At 38.8% G+C, this 16,224-nt stretch overlaps 2 protein-coding genes across 4 annotated transcripts; one reads left to right on the top strand and one right to left on the bottom strand.

Annotated features, from left to right (window-relative positions):
- Positions 1-4,761: 4,761 nt before the first annotated feature.
- Positions 4,762-7,800, bottom strand: LOC306866467 (uncharacterized protein). Of its 2 annotated transcripts, XM_079411697.1 has the most exons (3): positions 7,540-7,795; positions 7,362-7,448; positions 4,762-6,669 (listed from the first exon to the last, which is right to left on the bottom strand). In XM_079411697.1, exons 2-3 carry the CDS (start codon positions 7,438-7,440, stop codon positions 5,270-5,272), a joined length of 1,479 nt encoding a protein of 492 aa, XP_079267823.1. In that variant the 5' UTR covers positions 7,441-7,448; positions 7,540-7,795; the 3' UTR covers positions 4,762-5,269. The 2 variants fall into 2 exon arrangements, with proteins under 2 accessions (XP_079267823.1, XP_079267822.1); XM_079411696.1 differs by having other exon boundaries at positions 4,768-6,669; positions 7,362-7,800.
- A 76-nt stretch (positions 7,801-7,876) lies between these two features.
- Positions 7,877-10,217, top strand: LOC306866335 (GTPase IMAP family member 6-like). Of its 2 annotated transcripts, XM_079411459.1 has the most exons (3): positions 7,877-8,117; positions 8,209-8,295; positions 8,604-10,217. In XM_079411459.1, exons 2-3 carry the CDS (start codon positions 8,217-8,219, stop codon positions 9,617-9,619), a joined length of 1,095 nt encoding a protein of 364 aa, XP_079267585.1. In that variant the 5' UTR covers positions 7,877-8,117; positions 8,209-8,216; the 3' UTR covers positions 9,620-10,217. The 2 variants fall into 2 exon arrangements, with proteins under 2 accessions (XP_079267585.1, XP_079267586.1); XM_079411460.1 differs by having other exon boundaries at positions 7,886-8,295.
- The last annotated feature ends 6,007 nt before the right edge of the window (positions 10,218-16,224 follow it).

Here is a 16,224-nt window from a genome sequence, read left to right as displayed (position 1 = left end):
TAATCGTGTCTAAACTGGACGTGACAAGGCTACTGTTTGAAATTTGCCCTTCGTGTCAGCGTCAAAGGCCCTGTCCCAAATGGCACCCTAAACCCTCGTGGTCTTCCTCTGAGTCCGCACTTTCATGATGTAATGCCACTTTGACTGTCGGGTAGAAGTCTGCCGCAGAGCTCACCCCAGTGCGGGCTCAGCAGAAGTGTGGATCGAGGGCGCATAAGGGAAAGCTAAAATGATGAATGGGACACCCTACGGTCTCGTGGATTTAAAGGGGGGGTACAATGCTGTTTCATGCATTCAGAGTTATTTACACTGTTAAAGAGTTGGATTCTCATGCTAAGCATGGACAAAGTTTCAAAAAACTATTTGGACAGAGTATTTTTATGCCAAAAATCTTACTTCCTTGTTCATATATGTTTCGGAGAGTTTTTTCGATCGTGGCTCTTCATGACGTAAACAAGGGTGGGACTCCTTGATCGTCACTCTTTATCTCCGCCCATGGCACGCCTCCAGGAGCTCTGCTTTTTTCGGAGAGAATTGTTAAGCTGTATCTTTCTTTTATAAATATGATAAAACTGAAGACTTTTTGGAGATATGAAGGATGCACTACTACTCTATAGGTACTCAAGATTGAGTTGGGTGAACATGAGATTGGGTGAAACTGTGTGTGTAATGTCCCTTTAACGAACACGCGCATACGGCGTCCATTGTAAGACCGAAAGTGCACATGAAGTGTTCCATTTGGGACAGGGCCAAAAACAGAATGAGGAATCTGTTAACTGTCGGTGATTTGTGGTGTCGTGTCGCCTCGCTCGTGTCTGATGGACACACGTTGTTTGACATCTGCTGATAAAGAAACTCGTTTCAGAGGTGAGCAAACCCTAACCCTAACCCTAATCCAACGTACAGATCAACCCATTAGAGTTAATTAATAACGCATCCTCTGGGAAATATGCTGTGAAACCCAAAGTAAACATGCAGGAGCTGCTTGGGGACAACAATAAAATCTTATATCAACAATTAGCTTCATTTGAATATGAATCTGAGCGCTGCAGAGAAAGATGGATTCCAGATGGAGACTTATGTTGAGAGTATAAGCTCATGGAATATTATTATTCCCCGGTACGGTGACAGACAGATATGTAAACGTGCTTGGATGCTTAACACATTTCCAGCTGTGGCTATGGCTGTGTGGCCTTATTCACACCATTCAGATAGTGTTTCCAGAGCTGGCAGCTTCCCGTCTGCATTGTTTAGATGAATTCCACACAGATTTACCCTCCCATCCGCAAATGTCTGAGATGTTATGCAATTCCCTCTTAGTCTGAATTATCACTTCAAAGAAAGGCAGAAATACATTTTGAAATACATATTCTGGAGAATAAAAAAATTAATAAAAAAAAATGCATCACCTTTAAAATAATTTGTCCTCAAAATAAATTTGTTTCAACTTTAATATGTCAAGAATTTAAAAGATTTATGTTTAGATTTATGTTTCTGAAGTTACATTATGGCTTGTTTGCATAGTTAACAAAAATATTTGCATATTTACACAATTTTTGCCAAAGTCACCTGGTGTCTTGCCTTAAAAGGTACGCAAACTTCAGAAAGCTTTTGATCTCCATTTAAACCCAATAAATGCCTCACAACACTTCTAGACGCATTTGTCTTTATGGAATTAAGCTAATCCTGATGTTTATTTGATTTATTCATAATGTTGGAATCTGTCAGAGGCTTCTAGCTGTGATCATCCTGTGTTTCTGTTTTGATAATCAGAAGCTTCTGGCTCTGGAAGTGGAATAATTTCTTCGCAAAAAAGGAGCAGCTCATTTTAACAAAACCCAGATACGTAAGGAAAGTTACACATCTGCTGTTCAAAGACCTTGACAAAGATTATCATTTTTTTCATTTCTCTCTTCATAAGCACATTTTTGCACAAATAGTGTGCTCAGCACAGAAAATGTTGTAGTTGACAGGAGTTCATCATATTTTTTTTTATTTATAAACATTCAACTTATTAGATGTTAGCATGATTAAAAACATTGTTATTGTATTTCCTCAGAATGCATGGCTACTTTTGAATGACTGTCGATAATAACTCTCAAATAATCTTTGCATGATGGTGTGGTTATGACATTGACCAGCAGGGGCTAAAAAAACATGAGGAGATCTTCACATCTTCAGCTCCAATCTGCTTTGAGATGAGTTTAAAATGAATACCCTCAGATTCTAGTGAATAGTCATTTCTGTCAGCATGAATAAAATGGAGATGAAATGGAGAAATATGATCTCTAGCATCTAGCGCCCATTATCTACATTCATCTGTTATGACAGTTGGTGTTTAATGCTCAGGCTGGTTTAGTGCTTAGCTCAGACAAACCGAGTAAAGCTGCAAGAGCAGACACCTGCGGATCAGTACAGAGCCTGAAAAAACATGGCAGAAGCTGCTTTGAAATTTCCAAGAAGCTGCAGCCGCAGAGATGTTAAACGGTTGAAAACGGAGTCTACAAGAGTCATATAAGGACACCGAACAATCTCAAAATGTTCTGGCAAGGTTCTCTTAAAGTTCATCCAGTAACGTTAATAGAATGTTCGTTCAAAGTTATTTGTCCTTTACTAATGTTCTCAAAATATTAGCAAAATGTTATTCATACATTCATACATTTTTTTTTAATTATTTAGTTTATGTGAACCCAATATTTTTAAAATGTTACTAGTTTTATATTTTTAGAGAACATTCCAAAGTAACATTCCCATAATGTTTGCATAAAAATAAAATGGCAGAGAACATTCTGAAATAACATTTTCATAACTTTAATGGGAACGTTAGCAAAATATTCTGTTATAAACAAAAATGTTCTTTCGGTTCTGTTACTACTAGAATGCTTTTGACATTTTCTCAAAATGTTTATGGAACGTTTTTTATGAAAATTTTTTTTTAGTTTTTTTTAAATGTTACTATGATTCAGAATGTTCAGAGAACATTCAAAAGTAACATTCTCACAATGTTTACAAAATTCCAAAACGGAAAGTTTCCTAATGTTTGCATAAATAAGAAAAAAAAAAAAAAAGTTTTAAACCATTTAAAAAATGTCATGAACATTCAGACATAATGTTTTCATAACCTAATGGAAACATTAGCAAAATGTTATCAGAACACATTTTGCTAGCTAGGATGGTACAGTAATGGCATCAGATGGTAATACCATGGTACTTTAATATAAATACTGTCACTGAATGATTACAATATTTATATGGGATTTATATTCCAAGGTTCAAAGAATACCACACTATTACCATGGTGCATGTCCAAAAAAATAAAGTTTAGTTTAATAAAACATATAAAATCCAATATATTAGTATTCCATATGAAAAATAACTATAATAACAATATAGGATTTTTTTATTATTATTTTTTTTACTTTGTAACTCATCTGTTTTGCTGCTCTGTGGCTCTGGGAACTGAATGTTGCTTTAATATCTAAATGAGTCATTATAAACGTTCCCAATATCTTAAATCTCCAATATTAAAAATGCCTGAAGCCCCAGAGACAAAGGAAGGAATAATCTCATTGTTCACAGGTGCTTTGTAGTTCACCTTTGAACGTTTGTTTTTCCACCGTATCTGCTTTCTTGATAATCCATTGTCGTTTGAAAGCTTGTGCTTTCTTTCAAAGCGATCTCCCGACCTTAGTGTCGCTACAGGAAATAACCCGTGTGTGTGAGATGAAGTGGGGAGGCCTTGAAAACTCCAATAGTCTGTTTACGTGGCTCTCAAGGGGCTGCTGTGTAAGAGGGTTTTATACAAACCATGAATCTTCAGGGACAACGTGTCCTCTGTAAATCAGCTTCAATTTAGCGTTTAGCTCAGTGATCTGTCAAAACACAAGCACGCGTACAGAGCTAAAAGTTCGTAAAAGATGATTGTCCAACTTCCTTCTTGGACAAGCTTAATTGGACTCTTGAGAAAAAACGACTTAAAGCCTAAAGTGGTTTGTTGGTCTTAATTGGTTTAACCGGCCAACTGAAGCACCCCAAACCTCTCTAAGACCTCAAAACAGACTGACTTAATCAGATCAGTCAGACTGGGAGACCAGCTACACACTTTAGGCTGGTTTAAGAGGGTTTCATTTTTACCACAAACAATCAATAATAACTTAAACATCAACACAAAACCACTAGACGTTCTACTACTTTTTTGAAAAAAGTTGCCAATGTGTAAAGAAGATACAGGAAACTAGAATTAAGAATAGTTTACACTTTTACGTTACCATTTACAAGTTTGATTCCTGTAAGATTTTTTAAATATTTTTGAAAGAGTCTTTTCTGCTCATCAAGGCTACATTTAATCAATCAAAAATACAGTAAAAATTTAAAATTGTGTAATGGTTCAATTGTAGTATTGGAATATAAGATGTAATTTATTCCTTTGATGGCAAAGGTTGATTATCATTAGCCATTATGCCAGAATTCAGTGTCTGAAGTATGTGGAAAAATGCATAATATAATGAAAATTCATGAAATACAGTAAAATACTACATATAAAACCTGCCTGCCTGAAAAAAAAAAATATTGAATTGAATTTAGCTTATTTTTCTTTTCACTAGCAAATTGTTTATTTTTCTTTTAAGCATGAATCTAACAAAACACAATGAAAAAAGTAGAAAAATATATTTTAATCAATATTAAAAATGTTCTGTGTTCAATACAAGATAAGATGAATCTTAAATGAATCAAATACTTTAAAAATGAAAGAGGCTTCTCAAACATCTCAAAAACAACTTTTTATTTGTTGTTATAATTTTTTTGGCACTTCATGGACGGAAACCAAAAGTTTGCACATAATTAAATCATATGTCTGGCAATAATGCAAAATCATGTTCACATTATGAAAACACTTAAAGTAAATCAAAAGACTGAAAACAGCCAATCCAAGAATGCAATGACGTCTATAATATTTAATACTCATCCAATTGAACGTACACAGTTTTAAATTTTTGCTCATGGGTGCAGTAGTCGGATAATTTGAGCCAATCAGCTGAGCTGTAACTTAACAGCTTGTTGGTAAATAAATGACGTCATGACAACATTGATTGGCTGATGATATCAGTCACAAACGTTTACAAGAGCCTTCAAAAACAAAGCAAGCTATAATATCTACTTAAATATTGCTTAAATATATAGCCTAATTTAAATATTGCTTTCAGAGTCCACAGTTAATTTTGAAGTCATCAATAGAGAAAGATGCATTTCACAATCATGACACAGAATGTCAGATCAGCATTAAAGTACCAAGCAATAACGCTGGATAAAACAAGTACGAACCGACCAGGTATTCAATACATACCTTAAGAAAACTCAACAACATCTCTAAAGTCAGAACGACTGAACCAATACACACACAAGCACATGAGAAAATCACTGAAGGAAGAAGTACCTTAATTACAGTGTTCTGCATGTCAAGATCTAAATTGTTAGATGCAATTACAATCATGATTATTATCAAAATTATTGTGAGCGTCACTCCAAACAGAGCACTGAGAACAACCACACACAACATTGTGAGTTCAGCACCTACTGCACAAAACAGAAATAACTGGAATAATTCTCGTTCATTCAGTTTTTTTAACTCAAATGGTAAACTTAAAAATGCAAAAGCACCGTTTGTGACTCCAAAAGCAGCACAGAATGCTACAAAAACATCAGACAAAGTTCTTACGCTAGCTATTGATCCAAGAGTCACACCTAAACCTACTGTAAATAAAAACTCTGTTCCAATTTTGCTATTGTTGCTTGACTTGCGCATTGGGAAATACTTTATAAAGGCAGCAGCAACTGTGGAGCACAGAGCCAAATTTAGTGCAAACGCAACATGTGGACTCAAAGCATTTCTTAAAGACACCATAAATGTGACAAGTCCAGCTAAAGTTACCTCAAAAATTAACATTGTGTGCTTCTTTTCAGTAGCCAGAACAATAGCAATCAGTGAAATGATCAAACTCCATCCAACCACTCCTAAAGTGTCACGCATTGCAGATGAGACCTGACTTTCTCCAAGTTTGCCGTCTATTTCTTTCAGCCTCTGTAAAAGCTCCAGCCTTTCAGCTTCTAACAGTTGAGTTTGATTCAGTGCCATGTAAAATCTGTCACCATTGAGCCAAACCAACTTGTCTATTTCTGCTATAAGAGCTGCTCTTTGAGCAGGTTTTGGTTCAGAGTCTCTCATGATGTGAAATCTTCCTCCACATGCGTTGATCATTTCTCCAGCAATCCCTCTGGATGCTCCTGTGAAGGGTTCCTGGTGATTTTGGAGCAGAAGAACAATGCAGTGCTGCAGGACTTCTGCTCCCAGCAGCTCCTGGGCTCGTTTCTCAATATCACACTGTTGTGATTGTTGATCTTCTAGATTCAGGACCATTAAAATGGCGTGAGGTCCAGGAGACGAGAGAAACAGCGCTGTTGTGAAGGTCTGTCTCGCTGTGTCCTCCTCACAGAGGTTTGGTCCAGTGACCAGCATCATTCTACGAGCCTCGTCTGTAATTACTGGAGTCTTTACAATCTCTCTGTCCTCCTGTCCTCTGTCTTTCCTTCCTGACAGAAGATCTGCAGCGATGAATCTGGACTGACCTCTGACTCCCACGACCAGGATCCTCACTTCATCATCACGAGAAGCTGAAGAGAATACATACCATTTGTCTTTGTCTTTAGTATTCCTTTTACTCACTTATACACTTTACTGCACTGCACTGCACACGGACACTTTACCACTGACATACACTTTACTTTTTATAGAATCTATATAGAATCATATTCTATTTTTTATTCCTAATATCTATTTTTATTCTCATATCTATTTGTTATTTTATTTTATTGCTAGTTTATTTCTGTATATATGTTTACTGTACTTTTTCTATTTGTATTTTTGTAAACTTGAGGTTTTTCTAATTTTGTTGGACAATTTGTTGGACAGTCGTACAATACATTTCACTACATGTCGTACTACGTATGTATATGTGTGTGACAAATAAAATTTGAATTTGATTTGAATTTGAATTTGAATTTGAGAAAGATGAAAATATCAGAAAATATTATTTGAATTAAAAGTGAATGATCTGCTAACCTTACAGTGTTTTAATGAGAAAATTGTTTATGTAATCCATTGTATGTTTAACACTGGTGCATGTTAATTTAATGCAATGTTTTATTTAGTTAGTTAAACAGGCACACTGGCTTACCTACAAACTGCCACTGACTCTCATTACAGCCATGAATACATGGTGTACACTGGATTTATTTTTAGCTATATGGAAGGTAGACTACAAATATGATCATGTAAAAGGAGATCAGGTACACGTTTATATTACCTTCAATCTTTATAGATGTGATGTGAAATATAAGAATCAGTGTCAGGATCCATTTCGCTTGTTTCCTGTTTATTTTCATGTTTCAGCCTGGGAAATAAAGCCACTCTTACTCGCTTTCCAAACTCTTTGAATTGAATGCATGATCTTACAGTAAATCTTTAGCATCGTTATTACTTACAGCAGGTCTTTTATTTAACAACACTGAGTGCAGCTGAATCCTGTATCTTAGTTTGTAAAGTGAAAGTTTCACTTTTATTTCCGCTTGCGTGCTTCTCGTGTTACAGCTACATCCATATTAAGCAGAGAGTCGTATTTCCACTTTAAATGAGTAATGATACAAGTAACCGAGGCTGAACAACTTCGGCAAGCTGGCTTTTAAACAAACTCTTTTCATGAGTTTAGTACCGCACGAGCAGGACTGACAGCTTTGACTCAAAAACCAATCAGAACGTTCATTTCGGGCGCCTGGCCTTTTTCCCTAACCAATCATGTTACATGTTTTTAGCTCAGGGGGCGGGACATGAGTGTGCGTGAATACTCATGAAAAGAGTTTGTTTAAAAGCCAGCTTGCCGAAGTTGTTCAGCCTCGGTTACTTGTATCATTACTCATTTAAAGTGGAAATACAACTCTCTGCTTAATATGGATGTAGCTGTAACACGAGAAGCACGCAAGCGGAAATAAAAGTGAAACTTTCACTTTACAAACTAAGATACAGGATTCAGCTGCACTCAGTGTTGTTAAATAAAAGACCTGCTGTAAGTAATAACGATGCTAAAGATTTACTGTAAGATCATGCATTCAATTCAAAGAGTTTGGAAAGCAAGTAAGAGTGGCTTTATTTCCCAGGCTGAAACATGAAAATAAACAGGAAACAAGCGAAATGGATCCTGACACTGATTCTTATATTTCGCATCACATCTATAAAGATTGAAGGTAATATAAACGTGTACCTGATCTCCTTTTAATTATCATATTTGTAGTCTACCTTCCATATAGCTAAAAATAAATCCAGTGTACACCATGTATTCATGGCTGTAATGAGAGTCAGCGGCAGTTTGTAGGTAAGCCAGTGTGCCTGTTTAACTAACTAAATAAAACATTGCATTAAATTAACATGCACCAGAGTGTTAAACATACAATGGATTACATAAACAATTTTCTCATTCAAACACTGTAAGGTTAGCAGATCATTCACTTTTAATTCAAATAATATTTTCTAATATTTTCATCTTTCTCTTCAGCTTCTCGTGATGATGAAGTGAGGATCCTGGTCGTGGGAGTCAGAGGTCAGTCCAGATTCATCGCTGCAGATCTTCTGTCAGGAAGGAAAGACGGAGGAGAGGAGGACAGAGAGATTGTAAAGACTCCAGTAATTACAGACGAGGCTCGTAGAATGATGCTGGTCACTGGACCAAACCTCTGTGAGGAGGACACAGCGAGACAGACCTTCACAACAGCGCTGTTTCTCTCGTCTCCTGGACCTCACGCCATTTTAATGGTCCAGAATCTGGAAGATCAACAATCACAACAGTGTGATATTGAGAAACGAGTCCAGGAGCTGCTTGGAGCAGAAGTCCTGCAGCACTGCATTGTTCTTCTGCTCCAAAATCACCAGGAACCTTTCACAGGAGCATCCAGAGGGATTGCTGGAGAAATGATCAACGCATGTGGAGGAAGATTTCACATCATGAGAGACTCTGAACCAAAACCTGCTGAAAGAGCAGCTCTTATAGCAGAAATAGACAAGTTAGTTTGGCTCAATGATCACAGATTTTACTCCGTATTGACACAAGAGTTAGAAAAAGAAAAGATGGAACTTTTACAGAGGCTAAAAGAAATAGATGGCAAACTTGGAGAAAGTCAGGTCTCATCTGCAATGCGTGACACTTTAGGAGTGGTTGGATGGAGTTTGATCATTTCACTGATTGCTATTGTTCTGGCTACTGAACAGAAGCACACAATGTTAATTTTTGAGGCATCTTTAGCTGGACTTGTCACATTTATGGTGTCTTTAAGAAATGCTTTGAATCCACATGTTGCGTTTGCACTAAATTTGGCTCTGTGCTCCACATTTGCTGCTGCCTTTATAAAATATTTCCCAATGCGCAAGTCAAGCAACAAAGAAAAATTCAGAACAGAGTTTATATTTACAGTAGGTTTAGGAATAACCCTTGGATCAATCACTAGCATAAGGACTTTGCCTGATGTTTTCATTGGATGCTGTGCTGCTTTTGGAGTCACAATAGGAACTCATTAATTCTTAAATTTACCATTGAATCTCCGAAAACTGAATGTCAGAGAATTATTGCTATTATTTCTGTTTTGTGCAGTGTGTGCTGAACTCACAGTGTTGTGTGTGATTGTGCTCTCTGCTCTATTTAGAGTGAAGCTCACAATAATTCTACTAATAATCATGATCGCAATTGCATTGTTCATATTAGATCCCAACATGCACAAAACTGCTATTGACTTAGTGCTGGTTCCATGTGGTTTTGTGCTTACTGCTTCAGTTGTTCTGATTTTAGAGATGTTGTTGAGTTTGCTTAAAATATATATGGAATACTTCCTAAGTTCATTCTTGTTTTATCCAGTATTACTGTTGGGTTCTTTACTGCTGATTATACAGTTCAGAAAGCCCCTGAAGAGGATAAAATAAAATGTCACAACTGAGCAACTCACAACTCTCCTGGACCCAAGTTGATAAAGACATTTTGTAGCAAACATTGTGAGACCAAACCCAGATCTGTTTGTTTTTATCAACTTGAAATCTAAATTGTTTTTATCAACTTGAAATCACTAAATGTGATTTGCTTTCTGAGAAAGATCTTAGATTAAATGAAGAAATTAACCAAGACAAAACTAAAGAGGCCTCTCATTTTTACTCTAGCATTTCTCATCTGATCTTCAGAAGCTTAGTATCTGCTCTCTCTCTCTCATATATAGGCCCGGATTGGCTAATCGGGAGCACCAGGAGGATTCCCGGTGAGCTGGTCTGTTTTTTTGGCCCTTGGCCGCGAGGGCCAGTACTGTCATGCCACTGGGGTTGAAATATACAGGTGCATCTCAATAAATTAGAATGTCGTAAAAAAGTTAATTTTTTCAAAAAGTGAAAATTTCATATATTTTAGATTCATTGCATGTGAAGTAAAACATTTCAAACGTTTTTTTGTTTTAATTTTGTTGATTAGAGCTTACAGCTCATGAAAGTCAGAAATCAGTATCTCGAAAAATTAGAATATTTACATTTGAGTTTCAATTAATGACCATCCCTACAGTATAAATTCAGGGTATCTCTTGGTCTTTTTGAAACCACAATAATGGAGAAGACTGCTGACTTGGCAATGATCCAGAAGATGAACATTGACGCCCTCCACAAAGAGGGTAAGTCACAGAGGGTTATTACTGAAGGGTGTGGCTGTTTACAGAGTGCTGTATCAAAGCATATTAAATGCAAAGTTGAAAGGAAGAATTTGGGTAGGAAAAGGTGCACAAGCAACAGGGATGACCGCAAGCTTGAGAATACTGTCAAGCAAAGCTGATTCAAACACTTGGGAGAGCTTCACAAGGAGTGGACTGAAGCTGGAGTCAGTCTTGTGTCATTGCAAATCTTGTAGTACTTGTCAAACACAAAAGATGTTTAGCAGGATGTTCACTCTGTACAATGAAAATGGATGGTAAATGAGACATTGCTGACATGCAAGTTCTGAGATGCCATTTAATTTAAGACAATTTCATATACTCTCAGCACATAAACAATCTTCCATGTATACACTAAAAAAAAAAAAAAAAAAATGGTGCTATATAGCACTAAAAGTGGTTCTTGGCTCGTAATCATAGGGGGAAACACTTTTGGTGCTATATAGCACCATATCTTTACAGGTGCTATACAGCACTTTTGTCAAATGGTGCTAAACCATATGAGGTGCCATATTGCATTGTATTTCTTCAACAAAAATGGTGCTGTACAGCACCAACAGTGGTTCTTTGGTTCGTAAAGAACCTTTAAAGGGGCTTAACAGGTTCTTTGTATGGCAGTGGTGCTATATAGCACCTTAATCACCCCAAAGAACCACTGAAGAACCACTGAAGCACCAAGATTTGGTGCTATACTGCACCAATAGTGTTTCCCCTATGATTACCAGCCAAAGAACCACTTTTAGTGCTATATAGCACCATTTTTTTTAGAGTGTACTGTAAAACATCTAAAACATAATACATCTGTTACTACTTCAGGTTAAGTGCAGAGCTTTTCAAATCTAAGATCTGCACAAATAAAATAGGTATTGCATGTCCACACAAAACAAACCTATTCAATTTGAAAATAAATCATGCATTACGGATTATTTTACTTAATTAAACAGACACACATTCAGCTGCAAAACTGTTTTACTTTAAATACTCAAGACATGTTTTATTAAATATACAGTGGGGCAAATAAGTATTTGATACACTGCCGATTGTTCAAGTTTTCCCACTTACAAAGAATGGAGAGATCTGTCATTTTCATCGTAGGTACACCTCAACTGTGAGAGACAGAATATTTAAAAAAAAAAATCCAGAAAATCACATTGTATGATTTTTGAATAATTAATTTCCATTTTATTGCTTGAAATAAGTATTTGATCACCTACCAACCAGCAAGAATTCTGGCTCTCACAGACCTGTTAGTTTGTCTTTAAGAAGCGCTCCTATCCTCCACTCATTACCTGTATTAATTGCACCTGTTTGAACTCGTTACCTGTATAAAAGACACCTGTTCACACACTCCATCAATCAGACTCCAACCTCTCCACTATGGGCAAGACCAAAGAGCTGTCTAAGGACACTAGGGACAAAATTGTAGACCTGCGCAAGGCTGGGATGGGCTACAGGACAATATACAAACAGCTTGGTGAGAAGGAAACAACTGGTGGCGCAATTATTAGAAAATGGAAGAAATTCAAGATGACTGTCAATCTCCCTCGGACTGGGGCTTCATGCAAGATCTCGCCTCGTGGAGAAACAATGATCCTGAGAAAGGTGAGGGATTAGCCTAGAACTACACGGAATGACCTGAAGAGAGCTGGGACCACAGTCTCAGTGGTTACCATTAGTAACACACTACACCGTCATGGATTAAAATCCTGCAGCGCGCAAGGTCCCCCTTGATGATGTTTGTATTTTGGCCATCTTCCTCATGCCAAAATACAAACAAAGGCTGAAACAGGGAGTCCCGGTTCAGAGGGAGGTCGCGCGCTGGACGGACCAATCGCTGGCCGCGTTACAGGACGCACTTGATGACGCAGACTGGGACATGTTCCGAAACAGCTCCGATGATGACGTCAGCGTGTTTACGGAAGCGGTTGTGGGATTCATCGGGAAACTAGCGGATGATACCGTGGAAAAAAAGACTATTAGAACGTTTCCCAACCAGAAGCCGTGGGTGGATAAAACCATCCGCGACGCTCTGAGATCTCGCACCGCTGCCTACAACACGGGACTTGCGTCGGGGGACATGGAACCATACAAGGCTGCATCATACAACGTCCGGAAGGCGGTGAAAGAGGCGAAGCAGCGCTACGGGAGAAAACTAGAGTCACAGCTCCAACAGAGTGACTCTAGGAGCCTGTGGCAGGGATTAAGGACAATTACGGACTATAAAACACCAACAACCGGTATGACGAACGTGGACGCGACTCTGGCAGACGAGCTGAACACCTTCTATGCTCGCTTCGAGGCTGCAGCTAACGCCGCTAGCAATGCTAATGCTAACGACGCTAACGGCTACAGACAGGAAGACTCTGCCAGTACCGGAAACGCGTTCATCATCTCCGAGCATGACGTGAGGAGAGCCTTCAAGAGAGTGAACACCAGGAAAGCAGCAGGACCAGACGGCATCTCAGGTCGTATTCTCAGAGCCTGCGCAGACCAGCTAGCACCTGTGTTCACAGAGATATTCAACATCTCTTTATCTCAGTCGGTGATCCCCACATGCTTCAAAGAGTCCATCATTGTTCCTGTCCCGAAGAAACCTCATCCTGCTTCTCTCAACGACTATCGCCCTGTAGCCCTCACCTCAGTAGTGATGAAGTGCTTTGAACGCCTGGTCAGAGACTTCATCATTTCTTCACTACCGGACACACTCGACCCACTACAGTTTGCATACCGCCAGAACCGTTCCACAGACGATGCAATCTCACATCTCCTCCACACATCACTTACTCACCTGGACACTAGGAAAGGGAATTATGTTAAAATGCTCTTCATCGACTACAGCTCTGCATTTAATACCATAATTCCCTCCACACTCACCACCAAGCTGGAGCACCTGGGACTCAGCTCATCAATGTGTCAGTGGATCTCCAATTTTCTGACTGGCAGACCACAGGCAGTAAGGATGGGCGGACATGTCTCAGCCTCACTCACCCTCAGCACTGGAGCCCCCCAGGGTTGTGTTCTGAGCCCCCTGCTGTACTCTTTGTACACCCACGACTGCGTGGCCACTACCAACTCCACCGTCATCATCAAGTTTGCTGACGACACTGTCGTGATGGGCCTGATCACCAACAATGATGAGTCGGCCTACCTAGAGGAGATTGTAAATCTGGAGAACTGGTGCCAGAGGAACAATCTCCTCCTGAACGTCAGCAAGACAAAGGAGCTGATAGTGGACTTTAGTACAAAGCAAGAGAGGAACTACCAGACCCCCATCATCAACAGGAGCCCAGTGGAGAGAGTGGACAGCTTCCGATACCTCGGTGTTCACATCACGCAGGACCTGTCATGGTCCTGTCACATCAACACCGTGGTGAAAAAGACCCGGCAACGTCTCTACCACCTCAGACGCTTGAGAGACTTCAGACTGCCCTCTAAAGTGCTCAGGAATTTCTACTCCTGTACCATAGAGAGCATCCTGACGGGAAACATCACGACCTGGTTTGGAAACAGCACCATGCAGGACAGACGAGCTCTACAGAGGGTGGTGCGATCAGCTGAGCGCATCATCCGCACCGAACTCCCTGACCTGCACTCAATCTACAGCAAGCGGTGCTGGACCAAGGCCAGGAAGATCGTAAAGGACCTCAGCCATCCCAACAATGGACTGTTCTCTCTGTTGCGGTCTGGGAAGCGATTCCGCTCCCTGAAGACAAACACAGAGAGACTGAGGAGGAGCTTCTTCCCGCAGGCGATAAGGTCTCTCAATCACACCATCACACAGGAGTAATATCTTTGGAACATTGACATTGACTGGACAATCATGGACACATTCATGCAATACATATTTATATATCTGAACCATTGCACATGACACTTCATAAGTCACTTTAACGTTTCATAAGTCACTTTTGCATTGCCACTTTAAAATTTTTATATATATATATATATATGCCCTTATTTGTACAGTTTATTTACTAGTTAAATTTATTTTCTTTTGTATTTCTTCTTATTAATATTTTTTAAGGTCACTGGCTGCCGTACAAGCATTTCACTGCATATCGTACTGTGTATGACTGTGTATGTGACAAATAAAATTTGAATTTGAATTTGAATTTGCTCAAGCCAGCACATGTCCAGGCCCTTCTGAAGTTTACCAAAGACCATCTGGATGATCCAGAGGAGGCATGGGAAAAGGTCATGTGGTCAGATGAGACCAAAATATAACTTTTTGGTATAAACTCCACTTGCCGTGTTTGGAGGAAGAAGGATGAGTACAATCCCAAGAACACCATCCCAACCGTGAAGCATGGAGGTGGAAACATCATGCTTTGGGGGTGCTTTTCTGCAAAGGGGACAGGACGACTGCACCGTGTTGAGGGGAGGATGGATGGGGCCATGTATCGTGAGATTTTGGGCAACAACCTCCTTCCTGCAGTAAGAGCATTGAAGATGGGTTGTGGCTGGGTCTTCCAGCATGACAATGACCCCAAACTCACAGCAAGGGCAACCAAGGAGTGGCTCCGTAAGAAGCATTTCAAGGTCCTGGAGTGGCCTAGCCAGTCTCCAGACCTGAACCCAATAGAAAATCTATGGAGGGAGCTGAGACTCCGTGTTGCCCAGCGACAGCCCCAAAACCTGAAAGATCTGGAGAAGACCTGTATGGAGGAGTGGGCCAAAATCCCTGCTGCAGTGTGTGCAAACCTGCTCAAGAACTACAGGAAACATCTGACCTCTGTAATTGTAAACAAAGGTTTCTGTACCAAATATAAAGTTGTATCAAATACTTATTTCATGCAATAAAATGGAAATTAATTATACAAAAATCATACAATGTGATTTTTTTGGATTTTTTTTATATTGTCTCTCACAGTTGAGGTGTACCTACGATGAAATTTACAGATCTCTCCATTCTGTGTAAGTGGGAAAACTTGAAAAATCGGCAGTGTATGAAATACTTATTTGCCCCACTGTATATTGAAACTGGTGAATGTTATATATTCGTACATAAAAAATAGAGGTAGATCAAGATTGGATATTGTTGGTGCAACAAAAATGCGTAAATAAAAGTAATAAACAGATTATTGTGCCGATACTAGTGAAGTCCATGTAATGAATGTGCTAAATGAAGTTCTTAGTCTTTCCTTCTTGTGACAGGGTATAATATAGCCAGATACAGTTTATTCTGTAACCGAAAGATCAATAATATCCTGGAAAATTATTAGCACAATATGAATAGCGTAAAGTAAGCAATGTCATAAATCATCAATAGTAGATCATAAGCAATCGCATAATCTTTGTTTTTATTGTTCAGATTTATTAAATTTCCTTCTTTTTAAGTTTAAAATCACTTTAGGCCATATCACAATTCTTGTTTTCTGGCCCCAAATTTAAGACATCTTAAAATGATAAAGACCTTCAAAACCAAGTACTCAGTGAATAAAATGT

This window comes from Barbus barbus (genome assembly GCF_936440315.1).
Source record: "Barbus barbus genome assembly, chromosome: 48".
NCBI lineage: Eukaryota > Metazoa > Chordata > Actinopteri > Cypriniformes > Cyprinidae > Barbus > Barbus barbus.
Note: the sequence above shows the minus strand (reverse complement) of the source record. Positions and strands in the feature narration are given on the sequence as shown.